General features: G+C 40.7%; 2 protein-coding genes across 3 annotated transcripts in view; both read left to right on the top strand.

Annotated features, from left to right (window-relative positions):
* The first annotated feature begins 516 nt into the window (after positions 1–516).
* timm21 (translocase of inner mitochondrial membrane 21) lies at positions 517–3853 on the top strand. The gene is made up of 6 exons (XM_072378857.1): positions 517–964; positions 1962–2024; positions 2134–2231; positions 2369–2442; positions 3059–3164; positions 3381–3853. The coding sequence occupies exons 1-6, from the start codon at positions 670–672 to the stop codon at positions 3471–3473; spliced, it is 729 nt and encodes a 242-aa protein (XP_072234958.1). The 5' UTR covers positions 517–669; the 3' UTR covers positions 3474–3853.
* A 1342-nt stretch (positions 3854–5195) lies between these two features.
* Positions 5196–27217, top strand: part of LOC140284993 (uncharacterized) — a 205100-nt gene continuing 183078 nt past the window's right edge. Inside the window, exons 1-5 of one of the 2 annotated variants that reach the window (XR_011910234.1) lie at positions 5196–5557; positions 5797–5897; positions 6015–6174; positions 9227–9359; positions 10926–11246. Coding sequence is in view for 1 of the 2 variants with exons in the window: in XM_072379052.1 (XP_072235153.1) it covers positions 5878–5897; positions 6015–6174; positions 9227–9359; positions 10926–11101 (489 nt within the window). In the remaining variant the exon portion in view is untranslated. Of the gene's footprint in view, positions 5558–5796; positions 5898–6014; positions 6175–9226; positions 9360–10925; positions 12036–27217 lie in introns of those variants that run through there. The other variant, XM_072379052.1, reaches the window with a different exon arrangement.

The following is a 27217-nucleotide window of genomic DNA, read 5'->3' on the forward strand; positions in this document are numbered from 1 at the left end:
TATTTTATTTTAGTGTTATTGCTATATGAGAGATTAAAGGGGTATTCTGTTTTTTTTTTTATGTTGTTTTGTTGTTTTTTTAGTACCCATGAATAGCCATATGGTCTTACCTGCTGTTGTCAGCAGTCAGAGAAGTATGGCAGAGAATATATAATAAACAGAAGAGGTTATTTTCTTTTTCTATTCGGGTTTCAACTCATGTTGGAGCAGGAGACAGGGGGAAACGAGAGTGAGAAACATGGGGAAAGGATACTAAAAGAATCTTTGTAAGCTAAACTTTTAAGAGCCGACAAGCACTGTAACCAACCTATGACCCTATTATGTTGCGGGAAAATATTTCGCAGTGTTTTTTTGTTTGTTGTTGTTGTTTTTCCTTGGTTTTTCTGCCAGGCTCTCTACACACTCCACTCCTTTAAGTGGCGGTATTGCACTTGTAAGCTGATCTGCCTGCCGCATCCAAACTCCCACGAAGAAGAAGAAGAAGCAGTTGACGTCAAAATAATGCGCCCTACCACAGCTTGTTATAGTTGACACAGATCTCCTCGTAACAGAGGTCTCAATAGTTTTGTGACATAAAATTGTGTATTCATGTCATTTTCTTAGAATTTTTCATAAGGTCAAATGCTGTAGTTTCTACAGTTTAACAGACAGGACTTGCTGAACGTAGCAATGGCTTACGTGCAGATTTTGAAAGCCCTGCACAGAAATCTGCAACACACAGCGACGCAGTTGTCCCTGCGGAGATGCAAACTCTCACAGGTTGGCGTGCTCGTCCTCACGCGCAGGACAACGTCCACAATATCGCAGTTGGCCCTCCTCAGAACTGAAGCGGCGTCGTCAGCACAGAGACGACGGAGCATTTCTATCGACTTTGCTGCCAGAAACAGAAGCAGCCCCGAGGACAGAGACAAGTCGGTGTCCAGGTATCAGAGTAGGAGCCCCCAGCCTTCAGCTGCACAAAAAGGTATGCGAAGAAAACACAGGTCTGACAAAAATTATGAAAACAACAAAAAAATGTATTAGCTGAACACTCTGGATTTGTGAAATGTACCTAAAATAATTCCATCCCAAGTTTTCTATCTGATTGACATGGGGACTGTTTGCTGGCCATGTCATTGAACTGAAATGTCGTTTCTGATGGTCTTTGCTCAATGGCAAGATGCATTACCGTGCTGAAAAATGACCGTAGCGTCACCAAAACCTCCTTTCGATTGATGGAATAAGACCAAGGTGTCCAACATTTCTTTTTACCTTTCTGTAGAGGTATCTCCCCTGATCCTTCACCTGACGACATACCAAACCATCAATGCTTGTGGAAATTCGCTTGTTTTCTTCATGCGGCTTTCTTGTATGTTTCACTGCACATGCACCAAACAAAAGTTTGGTATCGTCTCCTTGTCCAATGCAGACTGGTGACTCTTCTCTCAATATTACTTCCACCTCCAATCATTCACAGTCCTTGACTGCTTCTCTTTTGCCCACTTTTGCCCTTGTTTTTTTCTGTTTAGCTGTAAGTGATGCTTTACGTTTGACTTTTTTAAATGTAAACCTCATTGTCTTTACAGTTTTCTTACAATTTGTTCACAAACATCCTCATGTTTCTGCCCATTAATTAATAATTTTTTTAAATGTATTTCTTTTGTTGTGCATTTTCCTGACGCTTAGACATCTTCCTTGGTCGACCTGTGTGTCGCCCCTGTTTGCTCCAAATTGTAGAGACGGCTGACTGGGAACAGCCAACATCCTTTGCCACACTCTGAGTTGAATGACCTTATTAAAGAAGTTTTGTAATCCTTTTTATTGTTGCCATTTAGGTGTGTTTTCCAAAGCCAGAATTTTCAGCTATTAGATTGAATTGTTTTGTGTCATATCTTTTCGTTTGTGATTTTATATAAAATGCAAAAGCTGTTAAAGTTTTAGCCGTTACAGCTCCTGGTTGACTGCTGCTCATTGTCTTCCAGTGAAAGAGGCTGGAAGAGACTTCACCTATTTGATAGTTGTTCTCATCGGGCTCGGAGTGACAGGTGAGACAGTGGCGAGATTTCCCGAAATGCCACCGAAGACGCCAACTACTCATGCTATTTCAAGTCAAATAACAAGAATGACCACCATCATGCTTTTTTTGTTTTTTAGGCGGGCTGTTGTATGTGGTGTTCCAGGAGCTGTTTTCCTCCTCAAGCCCAAATAAAGTTTACGGGAGAGCCTTTGGCAAAGTTAAATCTCACCCGGAGGTAAGACTGAGACCGCATACTTTTTCAGGCCAGACAAAATCTCAGTGAAACACAGCCGTTCCGTTCCCTGTTACACACTGTGGATGCCTTCTCTTTAAGTTCAGCTCAGTGCAGGTTTTTCCTCGTTGAAAATGCAGGTGATTGGTGCATTTGGAGAGCCAATCAAGTGTTACGGCGAGACCACGCGTCGGGGGAGGAGGCAGCAAGTCAGGTGGGAATCGCTGTGCAATAAGTTTTCATATATTCCAACAACGAAACTGTACTTTTTAGTTGTGAATCATTTCTGCTGTAGACGAGTTGCGGTGCAATCACGGTCATCCCATACCGAGCTCCTGAACAAAGATTACAAGACAGTCAACTGAACTCGCCACCAAAAGGAATGGATGGATATTTAGCCAATATTTCGAGGGAATATTAGTTATTTGTCAAGTGCAAAGGGAGATTGTGGATCCAAACCACTGAAATGGTGGAATGGTGTTCCGTCAGCCTCTGCAGTGCCAACTTTGTCTGAAAATGCAAAACATGATCCCATGTCATGAGATTTGAACTCTTGTAATTTCACAGAGCATATAATTCAATGTATCCAAAGTATTTTAAAGCTGTGAACTATGGAATTGTTTTTTCACAGTTGACTGAAGAATGATATAAAAATGTGCATCTATAGAAGAAGTTTATTACAGTCTCATCACTCCCAGTCACAGTTTTGCCCCCTGGATGTGAGCACATCTATTAATATTTGTTGGCAAGAAAACTGATATATATTGCTTCTGTTTTACTGTGGCATTATGGGAGTTTTCTCTTATTTCATGTGTGTGTTTCTACCTCAGTCATCTGGAGTACCTGAAAGACGGACTGAAGCATATGAGACTAAAGTTTTACATTGAAGGCTCAGAGCCAGGCCTTAAAGGAACTGTGCACACGGAGTCAAAAGAGGTGGGTGGTTGCCAGATTTTGTAATCTAGTACCAAAAGTTCGTATAAAAGTTCTACCATTCAAATGAAGGTAATCTAACACGTATGAATAGTATGTGTGCTGTCTCATGTGACAGCAGAGATTGAATTTAGACGGGAGAGGATTAAAATTTGTGACTTCTGTCTGCCCAGTTAAGATGGCTTGTAATGATTCCGTTTTCTTGCTGTCATTTTACAGAATCCTGAAACTGGGAAATACGAGTTTCGTTATATATTTGTGGAGGTAGACGCCTACCCCAGTCGGACTATCGTTGTGGAAGACAACAGATGAGAAAGGCGTCTTCCACCTCACTGACTCAGAGTCTGAAAAGCAAGATTTGTGTGACTGTGGATGAACATCTTTCACTCAAATGTATTGTTTTTACTGTAATGTATGCACTGCATTGTTTGAAGTTGTCATTGATTATGGCTGATTTGAAAGAGTTTGCATTGGTCAGCAACTGGCGCACAGCTTTGCAACGTGCTGTCTGTGTATATGAAATGCTCATTTGACTCTTATGTACAGCTGATTTAGAAATGATTCAAATGTTCTGGAAACGGGTTTTGAGATAAAAAAAAACAATGTTTTTAAATTGTGATAAGTGGCGATTTTGTGTCACATGCACAGAGACAAACATGGCATCACTGTTGAAAATAAATCATTGAAACTTTGATGTCTCTTGCTTTATTTGTTTTTACAGTATTGTCCCAAAAGATTATAAAAGCAGTGATTTTTAGCAAAAACATTTACCTCACAAAAAGTAGGATATTTTGAAAATACTGCAGCTCCATATGTTCCCCACATAGTTTGTCAGCATGGTTCTGTTTTTCTTTTTGTGCACACCTAATATGGTTCTTTGCATTATAAAACTGTGACCACCAGATGACAGCAAAGAGTTGAGACAGAAATAACATGTCTGAATTTTTTTGTTGCTCTTCACATCTTTAGACATGTTCAAAAGCATTTTGAATATATTTTTGACTCAGCATACATGAATATATAACATTTTTTTCATAAAGATGGCCATATGTATAAAAAGATTCTCCTTTTGCCCTTTTCACAGTTCGTATTTGCCGTCATTTTATTTAGTTTCTGCTTATACAGACACTTCTGACACAACCCAGTGGTTTACTGTGTTTGAACTATTACTGCTGCTTTGTAATTGAAGATCATATTTTGTAAATATAAAATAAATTCCCCCACTACAAAAAAAGCATTTATACAGGTGTACTGTAGTGTTTTTTATAGCCACATTTAAAATATAATCAAGTAATGCTTGACAGTGTAACTAAAATCTAATTACATACTATCAAATATAGTTTAATTAAATTATTTAATGTTCTGTGGAGCTGTTACACCAGGTCAAATTCCTGTGTACATTGTACATTTGGAGAATAAAGAGATTCTGGTTCTGGTATAATTGGGACTGACTGTAGGTACTCATTTTTTTTTTAATGCAAATCTAATTTCACAAAATGTTATTATGTTTTAACCCTGCTGACATACTTGAGTTATTCTGAATGGGATTTGGTCATACTGAACATTTTGTTAGGTCCATAGGTGCTGCCTTCCCGGACCCTCTGAAATATTGGAATATATGATGGATCATAGTGCCGCTGTCGCAATAACCTTAATACTAATTTATTGAATATTTTGTATACCCTACTGCAAGCGTGAGACACATTACCACTATGTGTAATTTGTTAGGTTAACAATGTTACATTGCCATGTAGCAATTATATACTTTAGTAAAAATAATATATATGTACTTATATGGCATAAATCCTATTTACCTGCGACAACTTCCCGTTTCCGTAATGACTTAATCGCAGATTATCTTTGTGTTTAGACGAAAAAAAACAGAGATAAAAAAACAATAAAACGCCACTTTGATCTAACAAAGAACACTCGAACGGAAAAACGTATCAATTAATGATATGAAATGTGTGTTTATGTGACGGGGTAGCATCTTACGGGAAGTATGAAAGCATCAGCCGTAGGAACACCGCCCACCGAGAAAACCAAAGGCAGCAGTGAGTACAGGGATGTGCTCAGTCAGTTAGCTTAAACTCCTCTGGGCTAAATAAGTTGTTACCTAAATATTAAGTTAAGAGCTAGCCCATCGAATAGCAAGCCAGTCATACTGTATAAACTCCAAGAAGGTATGTTTATGAAAACAGGTCAGTTTTGGTCGTTTTTTTAGCTCCCGGGCTGGGTAACTGGAGCTGTTGTTATTTTGGCCTGCTACACGATATCTTAGCTCAACTAGCTACAGCCTCAGCTGGCTCCTGGAGGTCCACTCTCGTCCCCGGAACTGTTTGAGGAATGGCACACCTTGCCAGCTAACTCAGAAAGGCCTATTTTGCCGCTTTAAAGTAAGTCTACATTCTTGCTGCTATGTTTGCCTCTGCTAATTGGAAGCTTATTTAGAGACAGAGCTGTGGTGCTAAAGTTGTCGTCTGTGTTAAGTTGCATTAACTACTGTCTGTTGGATGCTGCTTTATAAATGTTAGCTTATGGAATTATTACCTATGATGTTATAACTTATTGATATAAAATAGTAAAATGAACTTGGTTTCTTCGGCTAAAACAAGTGAAACGTTGCTGTCTGCAGGGAAAGTTGTTTTTGGCCAGGAGTCAGCAAGTAGCTCTTCAGTTATGAGACTTTCCTCTCAGTGATAAAACATCTCTCAAAATGGAGCTGTACTGGTACATGTGAGTATAACATTTTATAATTCTGCATTTTTATTCTCTCTGTGTAGAGTTGGAACTGGTTCTCAAGCGTAGACGACCCCCCTCCCCCATATTGTTCCTTGTCTGTCTCTTTTACAGAGTTGTCATCGTATTCATCATCATCAAGATATTCTTCTACGTGTGCTGGTACCGGTCAAGGCAGAGGCAGCTGGCAGCATACCTGAGCAACACACGCAACGCGCAGATAGTCATTGTCGGAGGGAGGGCCTACCTTCATCAGATGTGCGAGAGACAGAGTGTAAGTGCAGAGCTCCACATGTCCTATATCTGAAATGTGGTTTTCTGCCTCCGGCGTGTGTCTTCATTTGGACAGTTTTAAAGGGGTTTTGTAGTGAAAGAGACGCTCTTTGTGTCGAGACCGGAGCACGGTACACAGCATGAGAAGAATATGTAAGGGACTGTCAGATAGTATCAAGGTCGTGGGACATTTTTGCAGAGGAGTTATGTGCGCTCTTGAGAATGCGTGTGGTTTTTCAGTCATGATCACTCTTTGACAGACTGTTTCGCTTTTAGTAGCATACTGAGCGAGACTGGTTGTGCCATAATGGTCGAACAGATATTTGCTCTTGCATCTGACATGTTTCTATGCAGTTTGTTTCAGGCTCTTGACGGGTTTAGAAATGCAGGTTCGAGCTTTGAGTTATGTAATTCAGTAACATTTCCCTCATGCTTTTGAGAAGTTCATCAAGCAGCGTTCCCGTTTTATAGGGTTCTTTATCTTTGTAGGAGGATAAAAACCTAGTTACTTATTCCTATTCACTTACTTACTTACTTATGATTAACTTGTCTTTTCTCGTGTGAAACATAAGACGTTTGAATAAAAGGAGCTTCATCTCTTTTAATGTTTAATCTGCTTGAGCTTTCTGTTCGTTTATGTGGCTTGTTTTCATCTGGGTTGACCTTCAGAGTCATTCTTTTTGTCGAGTTTGAAAATCTTGGGCTTCGGCAACATGTAAGCGCTGCATACTCATTTTGAAATTGGCGTCAAAAAGCCATCTTCCCTTTTGCTGTCTTCTCGAAGCCCTTGCTGAAGGCTGTTGTATTTCTGTTGATGTTTTCAATTATCTGTCTTGGAAAAGCTTTCGTTCTACATTAGCTTGTATGGAGTCCGCATCACAGACTTATACAGGCTTAAATGTCTTTGTGCTTCTCACCAGAACCCTTTTTCAACTTTTTTGGCCTCCCTAAAACACCTGGAGGCAATCTCCAGGACAAAGAGCTTCTTTTTTTTCTTCTTCTTCTTCTTCTTTCCTTCGTTCCTTTTAAATTTCTGACTCATTTCTATCGCCGGCCCATTTCATCCACCCATTAGTTATTGCAAAAGATGCTCTTTGGATGCACTTTCTCAGACATGATTCATTTAAATGGAAATCGGCACAGAAAATTGAGTCATTTCCTCCAGCACAGATTTTGCCCCCCTCACCCCTCCCCATCTGTGTCGTTACATGTAAGAGGCACACGGTGATATTTTTAGCCTTGTTTGGAATATTTGTGCTCCAGGAAATACCCCATTTGTGAAAAGACAATAAATTAAACCATGCTGGCCTTGGGCTTTTAGCCTTGGGCTTCCCCAGACCATTTATGATATGCTGTCGGTTATCTGAGCTGTCAGATTTGAGAGAATATGCAGTCCAGCATAGGACTGCCAGTCTGTGTCTTATCAGATGTGTGTACGCTGCCTAACTCTGCCCAGTTCACCGGTTCAGAATCCCACACATATCCTTGAACTTATCTTTTTCTTTTCTTTTTTTTTTCATCTTTAGCCTTCTTAAGTCCTTGATCTCACCCTGTTCCAGAACTCTGTTTATTCCACTCTCTTTTCCCGCACCACATTGCTTTCATTGTTTTATCCATTAAGTCAGCAATGAGCTTTTGGGCATGTCAGGAGTGTCAGTGAGTATTTCTTTTGCCTTTTGCAAGCATAGCGCACAGCCAAATCTGTCGGAGCATGTCGGCGTGTTTTTTGTTTAGTTCCCCCCCACCACCACCACCCCACCCCCCACCACCACTCGACTCAACATGTTGAATTACGGTCAGGTGTCACAATGAAATAAATTGCTGATTGGCTTCTCTGCAAAGCGAATTTAGGTCAATGTGAGGTTAACTGTGTTGTTTTTTTAAAGATTAAATGCTAAATAAAAGCGTGCAGCTACCAAACGATCCTCATGATGTGCCGGTATGAATTGAAACGGGTTTATGAGCAATCTAAACACACCTGACTGAGCCAGAGCTATGTTAGATACTGAAAAGGGAACTAACAATTACCCGACTTGATGTTTCCCTGTTTCCATTCTCGTCGACATGTACGGTCCTCTGGTTTCCCTTATTGAAAAATGTACAGACGGCTGCTCCTTTCTTCCCTGCAAAGTCTTCAGCGGCTGCAGATCTAACGTCCTACCATGAAGTTGGGGTTTCATCACTGCGGGTTGTTGATCGGTCGGTTTGATGTAAAAGAGCCCGTGTTCACAGTTACCAGTATAGCCATGACGCGCACAAAAAGACCCTTAAGACAGGTCAAAGCCCCGGAGAGAAATTTATTTATAGATTACTTTATTTCTTTTGGTTTTGCTTCAGTTCTTTTAGACTACATAAAAAGTGTCCTTTTTTTTCTATCTTAAATGGTACTCATTGCTCAATGGGCTGTTAGTGGAGCATAAAATTTAATAACTCCCGTACAAGGAGTCAATTTAATATGTCAAAAATCATGTGACACTATTTCCGCACATATGTTAGGTTGGTGGTGCAGTAACAAAGGGTCATGAAAGGGTCAGGCTGCCAGTAGACTTACCTGCCTCGTCTGTGTTTGTGCCTGATAAAACTAGGAAGTTAACACAAGTAGAAATGGACTGGTTAAGAGAGCATAAGAGCTTCTTCAAAGGAGTTATGAAATCACTTACCAGTAAGAGAAGTTATTGGTAAGTACATCCCTCAGGCATTATGATGTGAAGGTTTCATCATCTACATATCTCCTGTTTTCCATTTTCTTCTTTTAAGGGACTGCGTTAGGAAAGGCTTGTCAATCGTTCTTTTTATCTCTTTTTTTTTTTTTGTACTTGTATTTATCAGTGTTGCCATGAAGCAGAGAATTATGGAGAACAGTTTATTGTTAGTGGCGCAGATGTCTAAATTCACTAGTATGATAACTGCCATCTCCAGAGATGTGCTCTGTAAAACCAGGCCAGTTGGTAACTTAATAGTCCACGTCTGTGTGTTTATACACTTCTGTATTTTTATGTGCTTCTGCTTTTTGCGTGTGTTATTAACTTTGCGTGTTTCCTTCCCTTTTTTAGCAAACATCCGTCTGGCCTAATTGGTACGGAGTGCAGGATGACCTGTCGATAGAGGAGCCCTCCGCAACCCTGCCCCCAACCGCGTCCATCGCCCACCTGGACATGCCACCCCCATATGAGGCGGTTTCTGGAGGTAGTATACGCTAATAAATCCAGTGATATGTCAAGTGATTCAGATGTTAGACAAGTAGCCTTTTCTCTCCGCTTTTTCATTAATAGCCTATTGGCTGCAATCCATTTCACATATTTCCTCTCAGTTGGAACTTTATCTCGTATTTTTATACTCGAATTAGTACATCATTTGCCCTGAAGTCTATTGTTTCCCCACACACAGTATCTGCACCGATAAATTCCTGCAGTAGAACAGTTCACAGGCTTCCTAACTGAATTCCATGCAGTTTCTGTGCTGGTGTAGTTTTAATTTATTTTGATGAAGAGCACAGCTTACTGAGCTCAGTGGATGTTGCTTTCACGCATGTATTTAGCTGAACAACCACATCTTGTCACGATCGCCACGTTCAGCGTCGCAGAAAAAGCAGTTTAATTGCAACTGCAATGTCGTCTCTCCTCGTCATCGGTTCATAAGCTTGAGTGCACACATGGATCCATCATGGATCCATCTGTTTGTGCTTTAATAATGAAGTCAAAGTACATTGCAACAGAAGCTTAAAAGCAATTGGTTTCAATGGTTTGTATCGTGTCTGTTGGGCATGTGTCAGTTAAATTTTACAGCTAAGTCATCCAGGAAATAACAAAGCTACTTAGATGAGAGTGGGGGGGGGGCAACTGTGGTCTACTATCGCTGTGAGCTTTACTTAGTACTTTTTAATTCTTATTTTCAGTCATAACTCTTGACCTTTTCCTTTCTTCACATTATATATGCTCTAAAAAGAGCATATATGAACGTGTTAACATGCGACTAACTTGAGTTTCGTTTTACTTACTACGATTTTACGAGTTAATTTAGCTGCTCCAGTTGTAAAACCTTTGAATTAAGTATTGGACTGTCCTCGTGCCGAAGGCATCTCATTTGATCTGAGATGCTCGTTCAGTCTGACTGCAGGATGTGGTTTTAGCAGGTGGAAATGAATGCACCTCTGCTGTCAGTTGCTTTCGTGACGCAACCTCTTCCAACCTCATTTCTGAGATCTTTTTTTTTTTTTCCAGTACCACAGACACCAGAGGGGTTTTTTTTTTTTTTTTTTTTTTTTGGAGGGGTGGCTCTAATAGGAACATTTTAATTGTGCTGCATCATTGTGCAACACCGGGGGGGGGGGTGCAGATCTCTTAAAATCAGCGAGCTGAGAACGTATGATAAGATGAAAGTGGTTTACGATAAGAGCAACAGGAAGAATCCATTCGAACGTTTGTATTCAGAAGCTTCTCTTGTGTACTTTGTGTTTTTCCTCACTGTTTGTCTGGAGAAAATAAGACGACAAACGCTTGTTCTCTCACCGTATTACAGGAATGTTTCCACAGGTAGAACAACACACTTAGCAGTGGAACTTGGGTATAAATTACGGGTTCGTTTCAGTCTAATGTATTTTCTTACAGGTATGAAATGGGAACAATGACAGCATAAAGGTTTGCATAAGTGCATGACTGTTACGATCAGTCGTGCTCTTTTAATGGTTAGGATTGTTGCTTATAGCTTTCGGACAGCGGATAACTGCCTGGCCTGTCTTCTCCTTGCTTTCAGAGGACGATCTGAAGCCCCCTCCCTACAGTGAGTGTGCCCAGGGTGATGAGGCTGCCCCCCCTCCTCCCTCCAATGATGCTTCTCTCATTTCTGGGGGAGGAACCTTTGTAAGCGTCAATGAAGCCCCTCCCCCATACACACTGACTCCCCCCGCTCGAGTTGGTCAACAAGACTGACCCGGCCGCAGAGAGCAGGTCCACTTAAACAGTCGCTGATGCCAGTTTGCCTTCTTCCGTGCGCTGCCTTCCTACGTTCAATCTCAGTGATCATTGCCAGCCTGACTCTCATCCTCCGAGAGTAAATGTTTATTTGAATAGTTGCGTGTCTGTGTGTGTGAGTGTGTGTATTGGTATGTTTTTTTTCGAACTAGGTTGCTTTTCCACTTTGCATGAAAAGTGGTCATCTGATGAGTTTTGCAGTAGCGGATGACAAGCCTCAGCGAGCCTGTGTGCCTCAGTCAGGAGCGCAGAGCCTGCCTCCCAGCAGGGATAACCGAGAGAAAGAGACACTTCTACAGTGTGCTCCGTTTCCCCCACTGCATGTCTGTGACCGCTTCCCCCTGCAGAACCAAAATAAGACTCATTTCCAAAACCCAATTGAGGAAATGAGTTGGTGCCGAACAGTTTTTGTTCCTGCTACTGCTTCATCGAGGGTGTCAATGGATCTGAACACAATATCTCAGCACTTGTGTGATGCAAAATCCTAGTTTGGACCAAAAATGCGTCAAACTGTCTACTCTGAGCTTCATTACAGCACTCAAGGACTGTATGACAATGAATACAGCAGTTGTTTTAGATAATTGTCCCATTAGCATAACTTGTGTCTAATATATTGTTGTGAGCATACGGGGACAGAAGGTGGTTTAAGCAACTTAGATCTGTGAATGGGAGGTTGGTGAAATGGATGAAGGCGGGTAGATAAGGGATTGTTCTCTGCTGGTGCTGCTCTGCATTTGCTCCTAAATTTTTTTTTCTTTTTTTTTTTTCCGAAGGCATCAATTAAAACCAATATTGTCAGATGAGAAATGTGTAACAGTCCTGGAAACCCACCCACAGGGCTTACAGTGAGAGCTCCCAAGTGGTTTTCGGAGCAGAGGGCTGCATTGATTGCTGTTTTTAGAAAAAAGAAAAAAAAGAAAAGAAAAGAAAATTCATCCACAGAACTCAGTTATTGTTGTTATTTTTTCCCCATAACAATTTTTGCGTAATGAAGACTAACCAAAACAACAGCTTCTGCTCTTCGCAGTCTTTCTTTTAATCCGCCACAGGCTGGTGAGAGATTAACCAGCTGTTTTATTTCCTCGGGAAAGGTTTTCACTATGCATTTTGCTCCTTTTTTTGTTTGTTTGTTTGTTTCTTGTGAGACTGCTTTACTGATGATACAGAAATGACACTGTAAGAACACGTTATACACTTAAAATGTTTTTTTTTTTTAAGCAATGCTACATTTCATGGCCAAGCAGTGAAGCTGCGCAGACGTGTTGGGCCAGAAATCGTAACTGACCGTCCTTACGACGGCCTCGCGTGGCAGCCTCTTCGTTGGTGAATGAGGCAACCAAATTGCAAAGCACTTTGGGAGAGACCGTGGTAACGAGAACTGTGGAAACGCAGGCCGTCATTTACGATGGTGATGATCTGTTATTTGAGTCCACGTGGCTCAAAATTTGGAAAAATGGTCAACTGTTTGGCAGCAGTCATCTGGTCCTTTTTCTTCGCGTATTTCCTGTCCTCAAACACTCCAGCCCCACCTGTGGGTGAAAGCTGGAGGTGTCCAGAGGTATCATATGGTTACTTAGATTGAAATAAGTCAAAACCATCATCTCCTGCCATATTCAACTGAATTGAATAATGCTTTATTAATCCAAAAAGGAAAACTTACTTAAAGCACATCTAATGGTCCTTATTAGCCATTTTAAAGCAGTCATTGTGTAGAGTTATTGCTGTGGACAGGAGTGGGTTTTTTTTATTTGATTTTTGAAAATTTTTCTTATCTCAACTGAATGTTGCACAGATTGTCTTCAGCCAAAGCCTCACAAAAGTCATCTCAGATGATTCTAATTTCATAATGGTTGGCTCATTACAGTGAAAATTGCTGCTAGAGCTGGAAATGCAATTGTAGCGCAGCAGCACTGTTTGGACTCAGTAAATCTTGGTGAGGTCATAAAGGAAAAAGAAATTATCTCTGTGTAGTAGACCTAAATGTGTTTTTCCCATTCATTTCTCAAGAGCGCTTTTACCACAATCGGATGAAGTTTCCGTGGCGATTCCACTGTTTAACTGCTTGGCCTCCGCGTTGCTGCTTGCATCGATATGTTCTGTAGTTGCTCAACATTAGGGCAAAGCAGCAAAATGATGTGTAACTCCCTTGTATTGACGAGCTTTCTGTCACTAATGCCTTTTACCATTTTTCCTTTTGTGGTTTTACAATCGAATGGATGCAACGGAGAAGCTGTGAGGTGCAAATCTGAATGTATGTTTGACATCACTAACATGGCAGCAGCATGATGACGATTGACTCCCTGAACCGTAGTTTTTAAGGTTTCCTCTGTAACGTACGTCCTGTTTATTCACTTCATGCTCATTCCTGTGGTGGTTGGCATCTCTTCACTTTGTAGCTGTGTGAGTTGAGGGAAATGAACTGTTTTTGGGTTGTTTTTTTTTGTTTTTTTTTCCCTGTGGCAGGGGAAATAAATCCTCTGTAATAAATTGTTGTTATATATATAAATATATAAATACCTACTGGTGCAAGTTTGATTTTTCTGAAAGTTTGCGGTCACCTTATTCAGGCCGAGTGCTTTTACGAAGTCCTGACAGTTCTGTTTGTGCAGCCGTGATGAAAAGGGCCTTATAGATATAGATATATAGATATAGATATAGATATATATATATAGATGAAGCAGACTGCTCAAATACTGTCAATGAACCTTTTTTGGAGGGGAACCTGAATTAAAAGAAGAAAATCTGCTAAATGCACTGTAGCTACAGAATTGATGGCACTTTTCTGAACTCGGCACAAAAAGGAAAAAAAAAAAACTCCATATCGGATGCTTTCTTGCTTGGAACTTTTATATTTAACCAAGTGTAAAAAGTACCGAAACGGCACACTTGCCTAGCTTCACGTTAATATTTATGCATCATTTGTTGCAGGCCATATCGCCATTCTGGCATTGGGGAGTGTAAATATTGCAGTCCATCCTTTCTCTGCAGAAATCCCTCCTGAGGTTCATCTGTTGCTTATATAAAGCTTCGGGATTCAGTAGTTGAGCACGTTTACTTTCTTTTTGAATGAGAAACTCGTTTGTTGACACGGTAACCATCTTTTTAGATGATCTGCAGTGGAGGAATTGGTCGAGTATTTTTTACCACAAATATTGTGAAAGCTGAACTCCATCTCCTGTAAACCTAAGATGAGTTCTGGGGAGAAAAAAAAACATTTCTATAGACGACAGGGACTGTAGATTTATTTGGAAGCACAAGTACAGCTCAAAAATTTGAATATTATGAAAAAGTTCAATATTGGAAGCTCATGGTGTCACACCTTAATCAGCTAATGAACTCAAAACACCTTCAAAGGTTTCCTGAGCCTTTAAATGGTCTCAGTCTGGGTCAGCAGGCTACACAATCATGGGGAAGACTGCTGACGTGTGCGATGTCCAGAAGACAGTCACTGACCGCCTCTACAAGGAGGGTAAGCCACAAAGGTCACTCCTAAAGAAGCTGGTTGTTCACAGAATGCTGTATCCAAGCATATTCACAGAAAGCTGAGTAGAAGGAGAAAGTGTGGTAGGAAAAGGTGCACCGGCAACAGGGAAAACCGCAGCAACGTCTTACCTGGTCTATGGAAAAAAGAACTGGACTGTTGCTCAGTAGTCCATAGTTCTCTTTTCAGATGAAAGTAAAATTTGTATGTCATTTGGAAATCGAGGTCCCAGAGTCTGGAGGAAGAGTGGAGAGGCTCAGAATCCATGTTGCTTGAAGCCCAGTGTGAAGTTTCCACAGTCTGTGATGATCTGGGGTGCCATGTTGGTCCACTGTGTTTTCTGAAGTCCACAGTCAACGCAGCCAGGAAATGTTAGAGCACTCGTGCTTCCTTCTACTGACAAGCTGTATGTTGATGCTGATTTCATTTTCCAGCAGGACTTGGCACCTGCCCACACTGCCAAAGGCACCAAAAGCTTGTTCACTTACAACGGTGTTACTGTGCTTGATTGGCACAACAAACTCACCTCACCTCACCTGACCTGACCTGAACTCCAGAGAGAATCTATGGGGTCTTGTCAAGAGGAAGATAAAAGACACCAGACCCAACAATGCAGATGACCTGAAGGCTGCTATCAAAGCAACTTGGCTTCCATTACACCTTGGCAGTGTCACAGGCAGATTGCATTGATGCAGTATTCATGCACAAAGAGGCCCTTTTTTTTTTTTTTTTGATTGATCTGATGTAATATTCAAACGTTCAGAGACACTGAATTTTGGGTTTTCGTTATCTGTAAGCCAGAATCATCAAAATGACAATAAATAAAGGCTTCAATAATTTTCTCACGGTATTCAAATTTTTTGAGCTGTACTTGTATACAACTGTATCAACCTGTGGACTTATAATTGGCCACTAGAGGGCAGGCTTGAATAGCTGGTGGTTTCAGCCACACGTTTCGGAGAGGCCTCCACTTGTTGCTGAGCGCCAAACAAGCTGCGCGGCTGCTTGAAATTACCTCAGCGTAGATTGATGTCTTTCATCACACATTTAAGTGAGAGAAAATGGCATTGACTTTTCTTGCAAAGTTTTATACCTTGGATGGGAAAATAAAATAATTGGGCTTGATAAAGATCAATTGTTGGGCCCTCGTGTGGAATGTGCGCTCAAGGATGTTCATTTTCTTTTCATATCTTGGCTGCTACATGTCGAAGCTGCATACAGATTAGCTGAGCTGAAGTCATTCACAAACTGTGTGCACTTTAATGCTGTTCAAAGTGAAATATATTTAAGGTAGGTCTGATACATGGGGAGATTTAAAAAGAACGGGGAAAACAAAGTTTTAATGCGCACGTATTTTGCTAAGAAACCAAGTTACCGTTAAACCTGAATTCTGTCAAGGACACTTTATTCTTTGATGCGTGTAGTCATTCACGAGAGCCCGTGAGCCCGTCGTAAACATCATTGCAAACGCATTCTGCGTCTGCAACTCAAAACGCAATCCTCGAGGATATTCGCAGAATCCTTTTCAAGATTATTGAGGTCTTGAAGGCCATTTGAGAAAAGGAATAGATGATTCAATTACCCGCTCTTGTCTGGAAGAGATGAATTGTGCTCTCAGGCTGTGCAAATCAGTGCAGTGTCTAATAGATGATTGTTTTGAGGGTGAGCAGAGGCCGTGGAGCAAAACTGCACCTTTTAATTTAAGTGCAGAGGCTTATTGCTAATATGGGATAGCAAGTGAAAGATGTCCAACATATTTCTGTTTTTTTTTTTATTTATCCCTTTAAAGTTTCACTATTGTGACGTGTAGCTTATACACCGTTTGCATTTATGTCTTGCTTGAAATTCACGTCATTCTCTTGCAACGCCTGTGCGTCGTCACAACCCACAACACAAGGCTTGTAAATGACTTTGCGGTTCATTAAACTGCTGACAGATTGGTTTCTTTTTCAGTGTGAACACCTTCATTAATTTTTGTTGCAATGTCTTATTTTTCTTAAACCTAATTACAGTTGTCTGTGCATATATATTGTAATGGCTTGCGGGGAACTTCACAAACAAGACGTTGTCGAACTGCTCTTTTATTTTACTGAACTCAATCCAGTTTACAACACAGTCCTGTTGGACCTTAACACACATGCAATCATCCGCACTGCTTCTCAACCAAACCCAGAAGAGCGGTCTAGTGATTGACAGGAAGAGGCGGAAACAGCCAACTGTGTGCACTTAACTTTATTCTGGGTCGTTACAATATATATATGTCAAGAACATCTGTCTAAAATACTTAAGCAACACCTCTCTGAAGTGACCATCATTTGTTTGCAGGACTGTGCAAAACTTCTAAGTATTCGAATGTGAATAGAAGAAAACATCAGCACTGCACTCACATTTTAAACAGTTACGCTTTGGAGTGTGTGCATTGGTTAAAAGTGCCTACGAGTTTGCGTGAGTGTGAGTGAGGGGGATTTTGGTGTGGTTACAAAGGAATAAAGTTTCAGGTAATGTGTGTGGTGTAAAATGGAGCTGAGATTCCATCTCTGAGCCCTTCAGGAAATGTTTGAGGAGTGCTTTTCTTCTGGGAATACCGGGGCCAGGTGTTACTGATGCATGTGAACTGGACTGCACCTTCTGGGCGTCTGTAACATGAAACGCAGAGGCAATGACGAGCAGCCAGTCCAGCAACCAAAAGAGACAGGGTCGTCACAAAATGTGCAGAAATAAATTTGCATATTAATGTACAAAAATTAGAAATGAATGAAAAAGTGTGAAAACAGACAAAAGCTGGTTTATTTCACAGGAAATGAGAGAAACTACAAACATAGGGAGAGGTAGTTTATGGTGGCTGCAAGGAACACAGTTCTCGTACAATCTTTATCTTTTTGTGCATTTGCTTTATGTGGTCTGTTGGTGGTTGTAGACTGTGACAGCAGTGAGGACGGACGACCTGTGATAGGGCATATTTAGGTTGCAGCAGCCTGTCACTGAAGGAGCTTTGCATGGGCTGAGAGACATTGTACAGGAGGGATGATAGCTTGGCTAGCACCTCCTGTCCACCACCACCTGCACTGGGTCGTGGGGGCATCCCATGACAGAGCTGACCCTCCTGATCAGTTTGTTGAGTTCCGTGGCAGCCGAGAGGCTGCTGCCCCAAAAGACCGCTCCATAAAAAAAAATGGCTGATGACACATCAATCGAAAAAGGTTTTCACAAGTGCCCCTAACACTCCAATGGACTTTATTGGACAATATTTGTAATAAAGTATTAGTTATCAATATAACATTGATTAATGATAAGAGACAGCATTCAGTGAGTTGGCCACAATGGGGAATGACTTTTATATTGTATGTTAGATGAAGGAAAACAAGAGGATTTGAACATTCTACCTCATTTGTTTGCCCCACACTAAAACTTTGCTGTCTATACAAGCCTTCATCTTCATCAAGTGTCGAAAGCATGATAAGCAGTTTGATCATTTCTCCGTGGCCTGCCACAGTAGATATAATCTTGAGGGCAGGGACATGCCTGTTTGTGTGTGTGTGTGTGTGTGTGTGTGTGTGTGTGATGACAAGGTAAGTGAGGCTGTCTCAATGTCAGGCAGGATGGATGAGCACCTGGTGCAGACACACATGTGTCCAGGCATAATGATACAGCAGCCAAAATTGTGACTGTGACTGAATTTATGATGCCTGTTGGGTAATTTCCTTCAAGACCTGTTCTCTGTTGTTCTCATATACCATTCCCAGCATAGCTTTAAGAAAACAAAAATTATACCAGTAAACATATCCAAATGGGAACTTTTATGAGCTTTTTATGATATATAACAACTGCCGGATTCATCTGAATAATGACAGGCTAATAAGGCTAATTTCCTACTCTCTGCAGCATTGGCTTGTAAAAGAAAGCCATTCTGATAATCCTCTACTGTTCCTCCAAAATTGTCAGAAATCAGATGAGCCTTTGATCAAAAAAGAGTTGTGAAACATCTACAGACTTGCAAAAATGTCATAATTCATACCAGGATTCAGTGTTTTGAAATGTTGCCCTCCAGGTACTGGAATTGACATGGGGTGTGTTACCGGCTTGTTCTTCTTCTTTTTTTTTTTTCCTTTTTCTAAAGCTAGACTAAAGTGAGTAGTGGAAATATGCCAGCTCTTTGCAAACCTGTGCACTTTTTGCAAAAAACTTAAAGGAGCAGGTGCAGACCTGACTGAAGTTTTTCAGAGAGCTGTCAACAGACCAGACAAAGACTTGCAATACACAGAAGATGTGCACTGAACAAGAAGCAGTGAGGGCTATAGCAGAAAAAAAGATGCAGTCTGTAAATCCTTCTGAACAGCCTTAAATCTGCCGTTCTTCGCCCCATTGCTACATTCAGCATTTGCCTGCTGGGCCTCGTTGCTTACCTGCTGTCCCAGACAAGATACGAGTCCCCTCCATAAAGTAGACACCTCCTGTGTGGTGCCGAAGGAAGTGTTTGTCCCATTTATCAGCTTTGTGCAAATTTACATTTTAATTGAATTCTTATGTTTCATCCAAACTGTATATGCTGAGTAACTGGAGCCCCTTCAGAGAAACAGCTTGTGGGCTTGAAGTGAGAGTCCAGTGAAGATGACAGGCAGTCAGAGCCATTCACATTGACTATGCAGAATTCAACTTCATGTGCCAAGATCATACTGTCTGCGATCACCAGAAATATTCTTGGATTATGTTTGTAGAACTATCACAAAACTGCAGCTGGGCTTTGTTTTTGTACATTTACTTGTCAGCTTGTATGTATTTTAATGAATTTGAATTTGCCAAGAATAGTTAATGCTTCTATTGCTAGGCAGGGATAATGTGTGTGTGTGTGTGTGTCTGTGTTTTCAGATCAGCTCTCTAACATACTAATCAGGATGAACAAATCAGCTCCTTCACTTTCTTTGATGTGGCACATCTGCTGATGTGGGAGATTCTGTCAGATTCTGAGATAAAACAGTACAATTCATCAGTGTGTCTTTGTTTGGTCGACCTTTTGCATCTGTGTAGAATATTACTTGAGACAATGTGCTTGTGCAAGCTATGAGCCTGAAGCTGACTTTGCAAGATAACCCAATCTTCATCATCTTAAACTTGGGTAACAGATCATTTGTTGGAGATGTAGCCAAACAATGAATCTGCAAAGACTGACGTAGGTCTGTGAAGCAACAATTTCCAGATCAATGAATCACAAAGTGAAATTTTGACAGGATGAAGGTGCGAGATGAAAGATCAGGGGTCAGTGAAGTTGACACAAACTGCCAAGAGTTCATAATACACTAGTTGCTGACCTATCTCACTCCACTCAGCCTCCATAAACCAGTCATACACGTGACAGTTAGTTAGTTAGTTAAGGAAACAACAGATTACAAGGAATCTTGTTTTCTATTTAAAAAAAACCACAGACCACAGCATGAAATGTTGTGTTTTTTTAAGAGGGGGTCCAATTTTGTACTAAGACAATGTTTTATTGACTCTTTCCCTTTCTAAATACAGAGACACAGCTTACTTCTAACTTGCTAATTTGCAAGAAATGCTAATAAGGACGTAGAATTAGAGTTAGTCCATCAACTGCCATGCAAGAAACAGTTTGACGTAACCATTTCCTGATTCCTATCCGTTGTTTTGTTTTCTTTTTTTGTATTCCGAGTACTGCGATAAGAAAAATCATGGAAGTGTCATAAATTAAAGAAAGGTTCTCAATTTTGAAAAACAAAAAGAACCCCCCCCCAATCACAGGTTTTCATATACTTTTGTAAAGTAATAATGAATCAGCATAAATGGAGATGGAAACAGTATATCTACGGTAAATATGATCTGACGGGTTCTGAATTTTTAAGTAAACATTTCAAAAGTTTGCTTCAATTATTTTTGACAACTAAATGAAAACGATGCGATGCAAGACAGGGTCTAATTATAGGTCTTTTCAGACCACATCAGGCGGGGCAGAAAGAGCAACAAAGTCCCTTTAAGAAGAAAAAGAATCTAGTGGGTGTTTGGCTGACTCTCATTCTAGTCCCGTTGATTGTGATTTTGTATCTTTAGTATGTATTATCAAGTTTGAGTACAGCATCATATTACAAATTAATTAAAATGCTAATACCAATTGTTTTTTCTAAATTTTTATGGTGAACAGGACAAATGTTGGCTTCATATAAGTACTGTACACTGTAAATGGATAACAACTGCATCATCTCACTAATATAAAAGAAACTGTAAAGACAAGAGCATAAATTGAGTAACAAACCATCAGAGCCCGTATCTGAAAGAAGGCATCTGGATTGTGTAATTGCATCCAGGACGACCTTCCTGTGTTCCTGCCCCTGCCAGAACAAAGCGATGCCACTCTCTCTGCATTGGATAAAGGGAAATAAAGATAAAGTTGTGGTATTAGACGGTGGCTGCGACTTTAAAAAGATTTTGCATTGGTGTGACACTGGAAAATGTTATCATTGCAATTGTAACGCAGATAAGAGGTAATTAACTGACAATGACATTCCATTCACTAAGAGGAGAGTCAGTGAATGGAAATGAAAAGCGAGTAGTCAGAGAGAAAAATGGACACTCCTTAGATCTCAAAGAAAAGAAGCTTATCTTATTCCTCTTGATTAAGCTTCACACTGGGATGGCATGAATGCTGAGTTATCTGTATCACAGCTGCCACAACAATGACCGAAACCAAGTAGAGCGAATTTCATCATGTCTGCTTCCATACAAATTGCACCACAAGCTTATTGGAGAAAACATTCACATCATATCCGAGTGTTTCAGTGGCTGATGACGACCTCCTTCGCTCACTCCTGCTTTTCTTCCAAAACGCAACGCAAGACAACAGAGCAAATCAATGGCAACATCCCCACAAAAACCCCAAACTATTTTTGAGAAAGTAAACTTGGAAAATGGAAGAGCAAAGAAAACACACAAATCTGTCTCACGGCATGCAAGGCCTTTGATCAACTTTCCAGCTGGGCAAGTTGGAGGGTTTTATCAGCTCTATCCTCCTCTCTCACAGATGAGAAACAATGCGTTTCTTCCATTACACTGTAAATCCAATCTCATGCTTCATGCTCTGCCGCATAGACACAGGAAGAGGGAATGAATGAGATGACATGGGGAAATGTTGACACAAGTCTCACACTCCCTAAGGCGACACCAGCCGGTCTTCAGGGTACAGTTTAGGGATTCTGAGCAATTAACTAATCAATTAAGAGGTTGATGGGGCTCCATGTAGCTAAAATGATAATACATGTGTTGCTGTCTGCATGGAATCAAAGTTGGGCTGGTTATTCATTTTGTTGCCTTTTCCAACCATAAGGTCACACTTGGGAAATCAGTTGCCTTCCTCCAAGAGAGCTTTCAAGTGTACAACTAAGATATTATTAGCATATTGCTGATTGAAACTGGGTTCTGCACAGATAAATGTAGGAATGTTTTCACTGACAGTGATGGAGCACTGATCTTATAAAAGCTAATGGCAATTTCTGAAAATGATTGGCCAGAGAGTAAACGTCTCCAGAAGTCCCAGCTACTGTTGTTGGCTCGAATCTGATCAAAGCTTAAATAATTAATGGGAGAATTAATATGAGTTGGTAGTTTTAATTTATCTGTGCACTGCAGAATGGAAAATATACTTTATAAAACTCATAAGCTGTAAGCCTCTGCTGAGGGAGACCAGAATGGCATTCATCTCCAGGCATTTCAAATGTCTGGAAACATATCTTATGCTTTATATGTATGTTCCAAAGCTAAAGAAGCTTGGTGCATCTGGAACCATGTGGCATAGCAATGGTTTATTAGGTATGTGTAGCGAAACACTGATGTTTCCCTGCCCATAACCAAGTTCGAGGGTGTATATATGTGTAACCAAATAAAAGAAAAGAAAAGTCATGATACTAAAAAATGAAGGAGGGGAAAACAATACGGCTGTGAGAGGATTTATCACAGAGTGAAACAATGGTAGGAAAGAAGGGAAGAAAAGTATCCTGCAGCAGTTGAACTTTGTTCTTTCAGGTGAATTAATGTATTAGAGCTATCAGCCAGCCCTACCACCCCCCAGTAACTATTTGTTGGATCAAAATAGTTTGATGTAACCGAATCATGTACATGAATATGAGATAGGTCCACAAGGAATGTGGACATTGTATGAAATTCCCCCTCCAGGCTGACTTTTGTGCGACCTGCCTCCTACCCATCTTCATCCCTTCCTGATGCCTGAGGAGCCTCATCAGAAGCCTCTTCCACCTCCTATCTCCTCTCATTCACCATCCACTAGACTCCAGGAGGGAAATTGTTTCACATCCAACTCTTCATCAATGATTTATTTTTCAATCCCTTCATTGATCTCAGTTGATCTGTCTTGTTATTGAAATATTGCATAAAATCAAGTTATTCCCAGAGAACTTTATCAAATGATCCCACAGAAGAACAAAAAATTGCATCCATGGTTTGGACTAAACTTTGACGGTCAATAGTGTAGCCTTCAGTTACATATCGCTTCATTGGCGTAGCCACTTCTAACCATGCTACTGGTGAGGCTCCATGGACAGCACATGGAAAACAGATGTGCTTTCCATGTACAGGTAAATGCTTGAATATTTCAGCTCCAAGCAATGCCACCTATGATTGCTTTGATTGGCCAAACATTTCAGGTAGAGCGTGTAAGAGCTCATGGTCGTGTTGAGCGTTGATATTTTTTTATATTGCTGTTATAAACTTGTGTTATTTGCTTTACACATGAAAACATGAGTGAAGTCTAAAAAGAAATAAAGTGTAAAATGTGCTATGTGGGACTATCCCCATCTCTACTCTGTCTACCTTTCAAATTTGGACATTTTTGCCTGTTAAATTTGGTAAACAGTACTTCTGTGACAGTTTCAGTAAACGTTATGAGACGGCACTCTTATATGTCACTGTTTTCGTGTCAGTTTATATGAAAAAAAGAGCCATTCTTGCCTTTCTGTAAATGTGATGTAAATGTGTCCATGCCTTTCCATTTATGTAACTGAATGCATCTCATACTTGTGTCATTTAGAAAGCAATATGTAAATGTTAACAATTCCAACTGGCTCAGATTGCTGTCGCGACTTTCACAGAGAAGTGACCTGTGCGTTCGGAACGCTGACAGCTTCACGAAGCCAAAACATTCCGTTGTCATCGGATTAATGGAAATAAGTTCATGCCGGAAAAAGCTACAATCACCAGAGCTTTTTTTCAAAGAAATCATCTTCCAGCATTTGATGATGTTCTGTCACTTTACTGCAAAACAATGCAGCATGTCTAGTACCATTCAGCTATTAGACCTTGTTAGATGTCCGTTGTTCTCTGAATTCTTGCTTTTAGAAGCATTCACTTCACATTCGCAGCCTCCATAGTTTATCCCTACCCTGACTGAAGTGCTCAGACATTTACTTTCATCTTGTCCAAAGGCGTGCCTCAAAGATGGGAAAGGGTGAAAGTGACTCCAGGGGTGAGGGAATGTTCAAAGCCAAAGCAAAAGAGTTTTTGCTTTTCGCCGAGTGGCCTAAATTTCATGAAAACAAGCAGGTGCTTCCATCTTATAATGCCATTTTGACGGTTCTGGCTCGACTACGTGAACAGCCTGACTCTCATGAGCTCACTCTCCCCATCAGTAGGCAGAGCAGCTCTTAAAACAACTTCAGAAAGAAGGCTGTCTGAGCTCTCTCTCACAGGTATCAACTCAGCATGCAGTTGCGTCTTCTTTGATAAATGGAATGATAAACAAGATTCTACCTCCTTCGAAAAGCCTGCCCCATCTCTGACTTCTAACCTCCAACTGGAGAGGCAGTAATTGAAATTAATTAATTTGTCCAACATGGGACAAAAACAATTACTGAAGCGCCCCTTTGCCTGTCAACAAAGCTCGTTTCTCATGAGAAGCATGAGTAGCGTGTTACAGTCCTTTGCAGCTGGCCTCTACAGGAGGGTACATAGATGATGGATGTCTGTATTTCCAGTAGAGCCTCCTCTCTAATGGGCTCCCTCCATATTGCAGGCTCATTATGAAAACTGGATGTGTATGACTCAGAATAATAAGAAATGATAATATCCCAGTTATGAGTTTGATTATTGTCTGTAAATGCCAGCTTTGGATGCTGTTGTCAGTCTTGGTGGTTATTTCCCTCCTGTATGTGGCAGTTTATGAAAATTAGTATCTGCAGAAGGGTTTAAAAACCAGCTTTGTAATCTCCAAAGACACTGTTGTGCTACATTTACAGAGAGCATCCATAGGCTTCTTCATTTCTTCCCTCTCTGTTTTCCTGTTTGACTGGAAAACGGTGCAAAGCCCTCATATTTTTATCTCTTTTTGTTTGACTTTGACTAACATAAATCAAGTTCCCAAAGCTCCAGGAAATAAAAATCCACCGTAGCGAGAGGACCAATCTTGGTCCGCTGTGCACACCTGCTTCGGGAGCATCACAGGTTCACGTAAATGAAATGTCCCACTGTGCTGGGCGGTCTGAGATTGTAGCTGTGGTTTATGTGCAAGGCAGAAACAAAGTCACGAGGCATATCAGGCAGATCTGAAAAAAAGGTGTGCTTGGCTGCGAACATGTGGTGTTTATGTGGGTCATATTAGTGTGAATGATGTCTGCGCCCGAAGTGTGTGAGGACACAGACTTGTGGATGTGTGCACTCAAGAGGACAGGCGGTGTTGAGTGGTGAGAGGTCGGTGCAGTCACCCTGAAACGCAAGATGGCATTGAAAGAAACAAATAGCATCTGCTGAGTTGGAAATTGTAGGATTTATTTCAGTTTCCTGAGACAGTGTCAGTGAGCAATTACTCGAGTCTCCTGTGGCCAAAAGGAGCAGAATACATTTTATTCATCTGCCTAATCTGAGATGTTGCACTGTTGATGTGATCCTCCATTAAGAACGCAGTGGGAAGGTGAATAAGTGGCTGTGGCAGCAGGGTGATATCCTGCAGTTACTGTAAGGGTATATTACACGTAACATTGTCACCGAAGAAGTGCAAGATTCCCTTTGCAAATACATTTTTGCACCAAAATACACTGAATATAGTTATTATGTGGTGGCTCATATGTACAGACACAAAGACTGACTGTACAATTCAAGCTGTAAAATGCAACCTGAGATTTTAATTGAGTGGTGTTTCCCTTTTAACCCAGAATCTGCATTCAGAAGATTACAACGCACAGGAGGTGGTAGTGTTGCCCACTGTGGCTTCAACGGATTATATATGCCTTGAGTGGTTACATAAGTGGCTTTATTTTTCTATCTATTTAGCCGTGGGTAGCTTTTGCCTTTCAGTTAAAATTGCTTGTGGCTGCTCAAAATAACTGACTGGGAAAAAAGAATATCTTCCCTAATACACAGACGAAATTCAGCAGACTGCACACTGTACTGTGAAAGGCGAACATCATGCCCAGCAGTCCCATACATAATTGTTCTCTGCGGCCTCACCCTCTCCATTTTTGACATTAATTAATCTGAAGCAATCTTCACACTGCCCATGAGGCCAAGACCTCACACCTCCAAACCCTCAATTCCCATGATTGAATTTCACAGAGTTCAACTCTCCAGCCCTTAACTTTACCACTGCTAATGGCGATTGTGTAAAAAAGGGAAAACTTTAACCATCAGCCATACTCTTTTTGCCATCCATCACAGGCTATACAGGGGAGGACAAAGACAAATACAGCCAGCAGAATCTTGGCAGAGAGCCTGAAAGATGACCCTCTGGACTGTGGTGCTGCAAGTCATTATCTAACTCAGTCCACTCTCTCGCTACCTTTGGATGGTTACTGCCCTAAGAATACTGTGTCATACCTCCAAACAGCATCGTAGTAGGCTGTTGAGGATTGACAGACTGAGGATAAATGGAGTAAACTTTCATGATGATATAAGTGAAAGAGAAGGGTGTAAAGTTCAGTGAATGGAGTGCTCTGTTTTCAGGTGTACAATCGGGTTGTGGTTAATATAGTCTTACTTTGATGCAAATAAGAAATAAATGTATAATTAGATTCTTGATTAAAAGTCCATTCCATCTGATGGTGCTGTAACAAAGCATTATCCATCCATCTGATGAATCAAATTGCCCAAACTATGCTCAGCCCTGCCCGGTCAAACACGTCAACATCAAGCAAACTGAGACATAGTGTTGAAGATACTTAATCATTTTAAGGATGTTGATCTTTTCCACAAACTGCTACCAAATGGTAGCAGCATGTCTTCACTGAAGCCTAGCACAAAACCTAGTTGCTAATTTGCCATTCCTGCTTGGACCAATCTGATTCAATTAAACTGTAATAAAACATAGTACCATCTCAATGAGGGGTTGTAAGTTGTGAGATGGCACAAGGGCTGTTTTTTTTGTAGGTTAGTGTCCATGTGAATGCAACCAATGAATGGTTAAAGGTCTAACACCTAACAATTTTTTTTACATTTAAACTTAACCTAAACCCCCTCCTCAGTTCTAATCCTAACCCTGTCATTTAACTCCTAACCCTCACCATTTGCAAGGATGAGGTAGAAGAGTGTGGAATCACAGTGAAAGAAAAGTAGAAAGAGAAATGCAGGATGGACTTGTGTTGTGTTGA

The sequence above is a fragment of the Leuresthes tenuis genome, unplaced genomic scaffold, assembly GCF_036924035.1.
Source record: "Leuresthes tenuis unplaced genomic scaffold, fLeuTen1.0.hap1 SCAF_24, whole genome shotgun sequence".
Lineage (NCBI taxonomy): Eukaryota > Metazoa > Chordata > Actinopteri > Atheriniformes > Atherinopsidae > Leuresthes > Leuresthes tenuis.

Excerpts from the sequence above, each read along its gene's own strand:
- timm21 (XM_072378857.1), top strand. The coding sequence starts at position 670 with ATGGCTTACGTGCAGATTTTGAAAGCCCTGCACAGAAATCTGCAACAC. Across the intron at positions 2,443-3,058 it reads GGGAGGAGGCAGCAAGTCAG|TCATCTGGAGTACCTGAAAG; the intron begins GTGGGAATCGCT and ends TTTCTACCTCAG. Across the intron at positions 3,165-3,380 it reads TGCACACGGAGTCAAAAGAG|AATCCTGAAACTGGGAAATA; the intron begins GTGGGTGGTTGC and ends GTCATTTTACAG.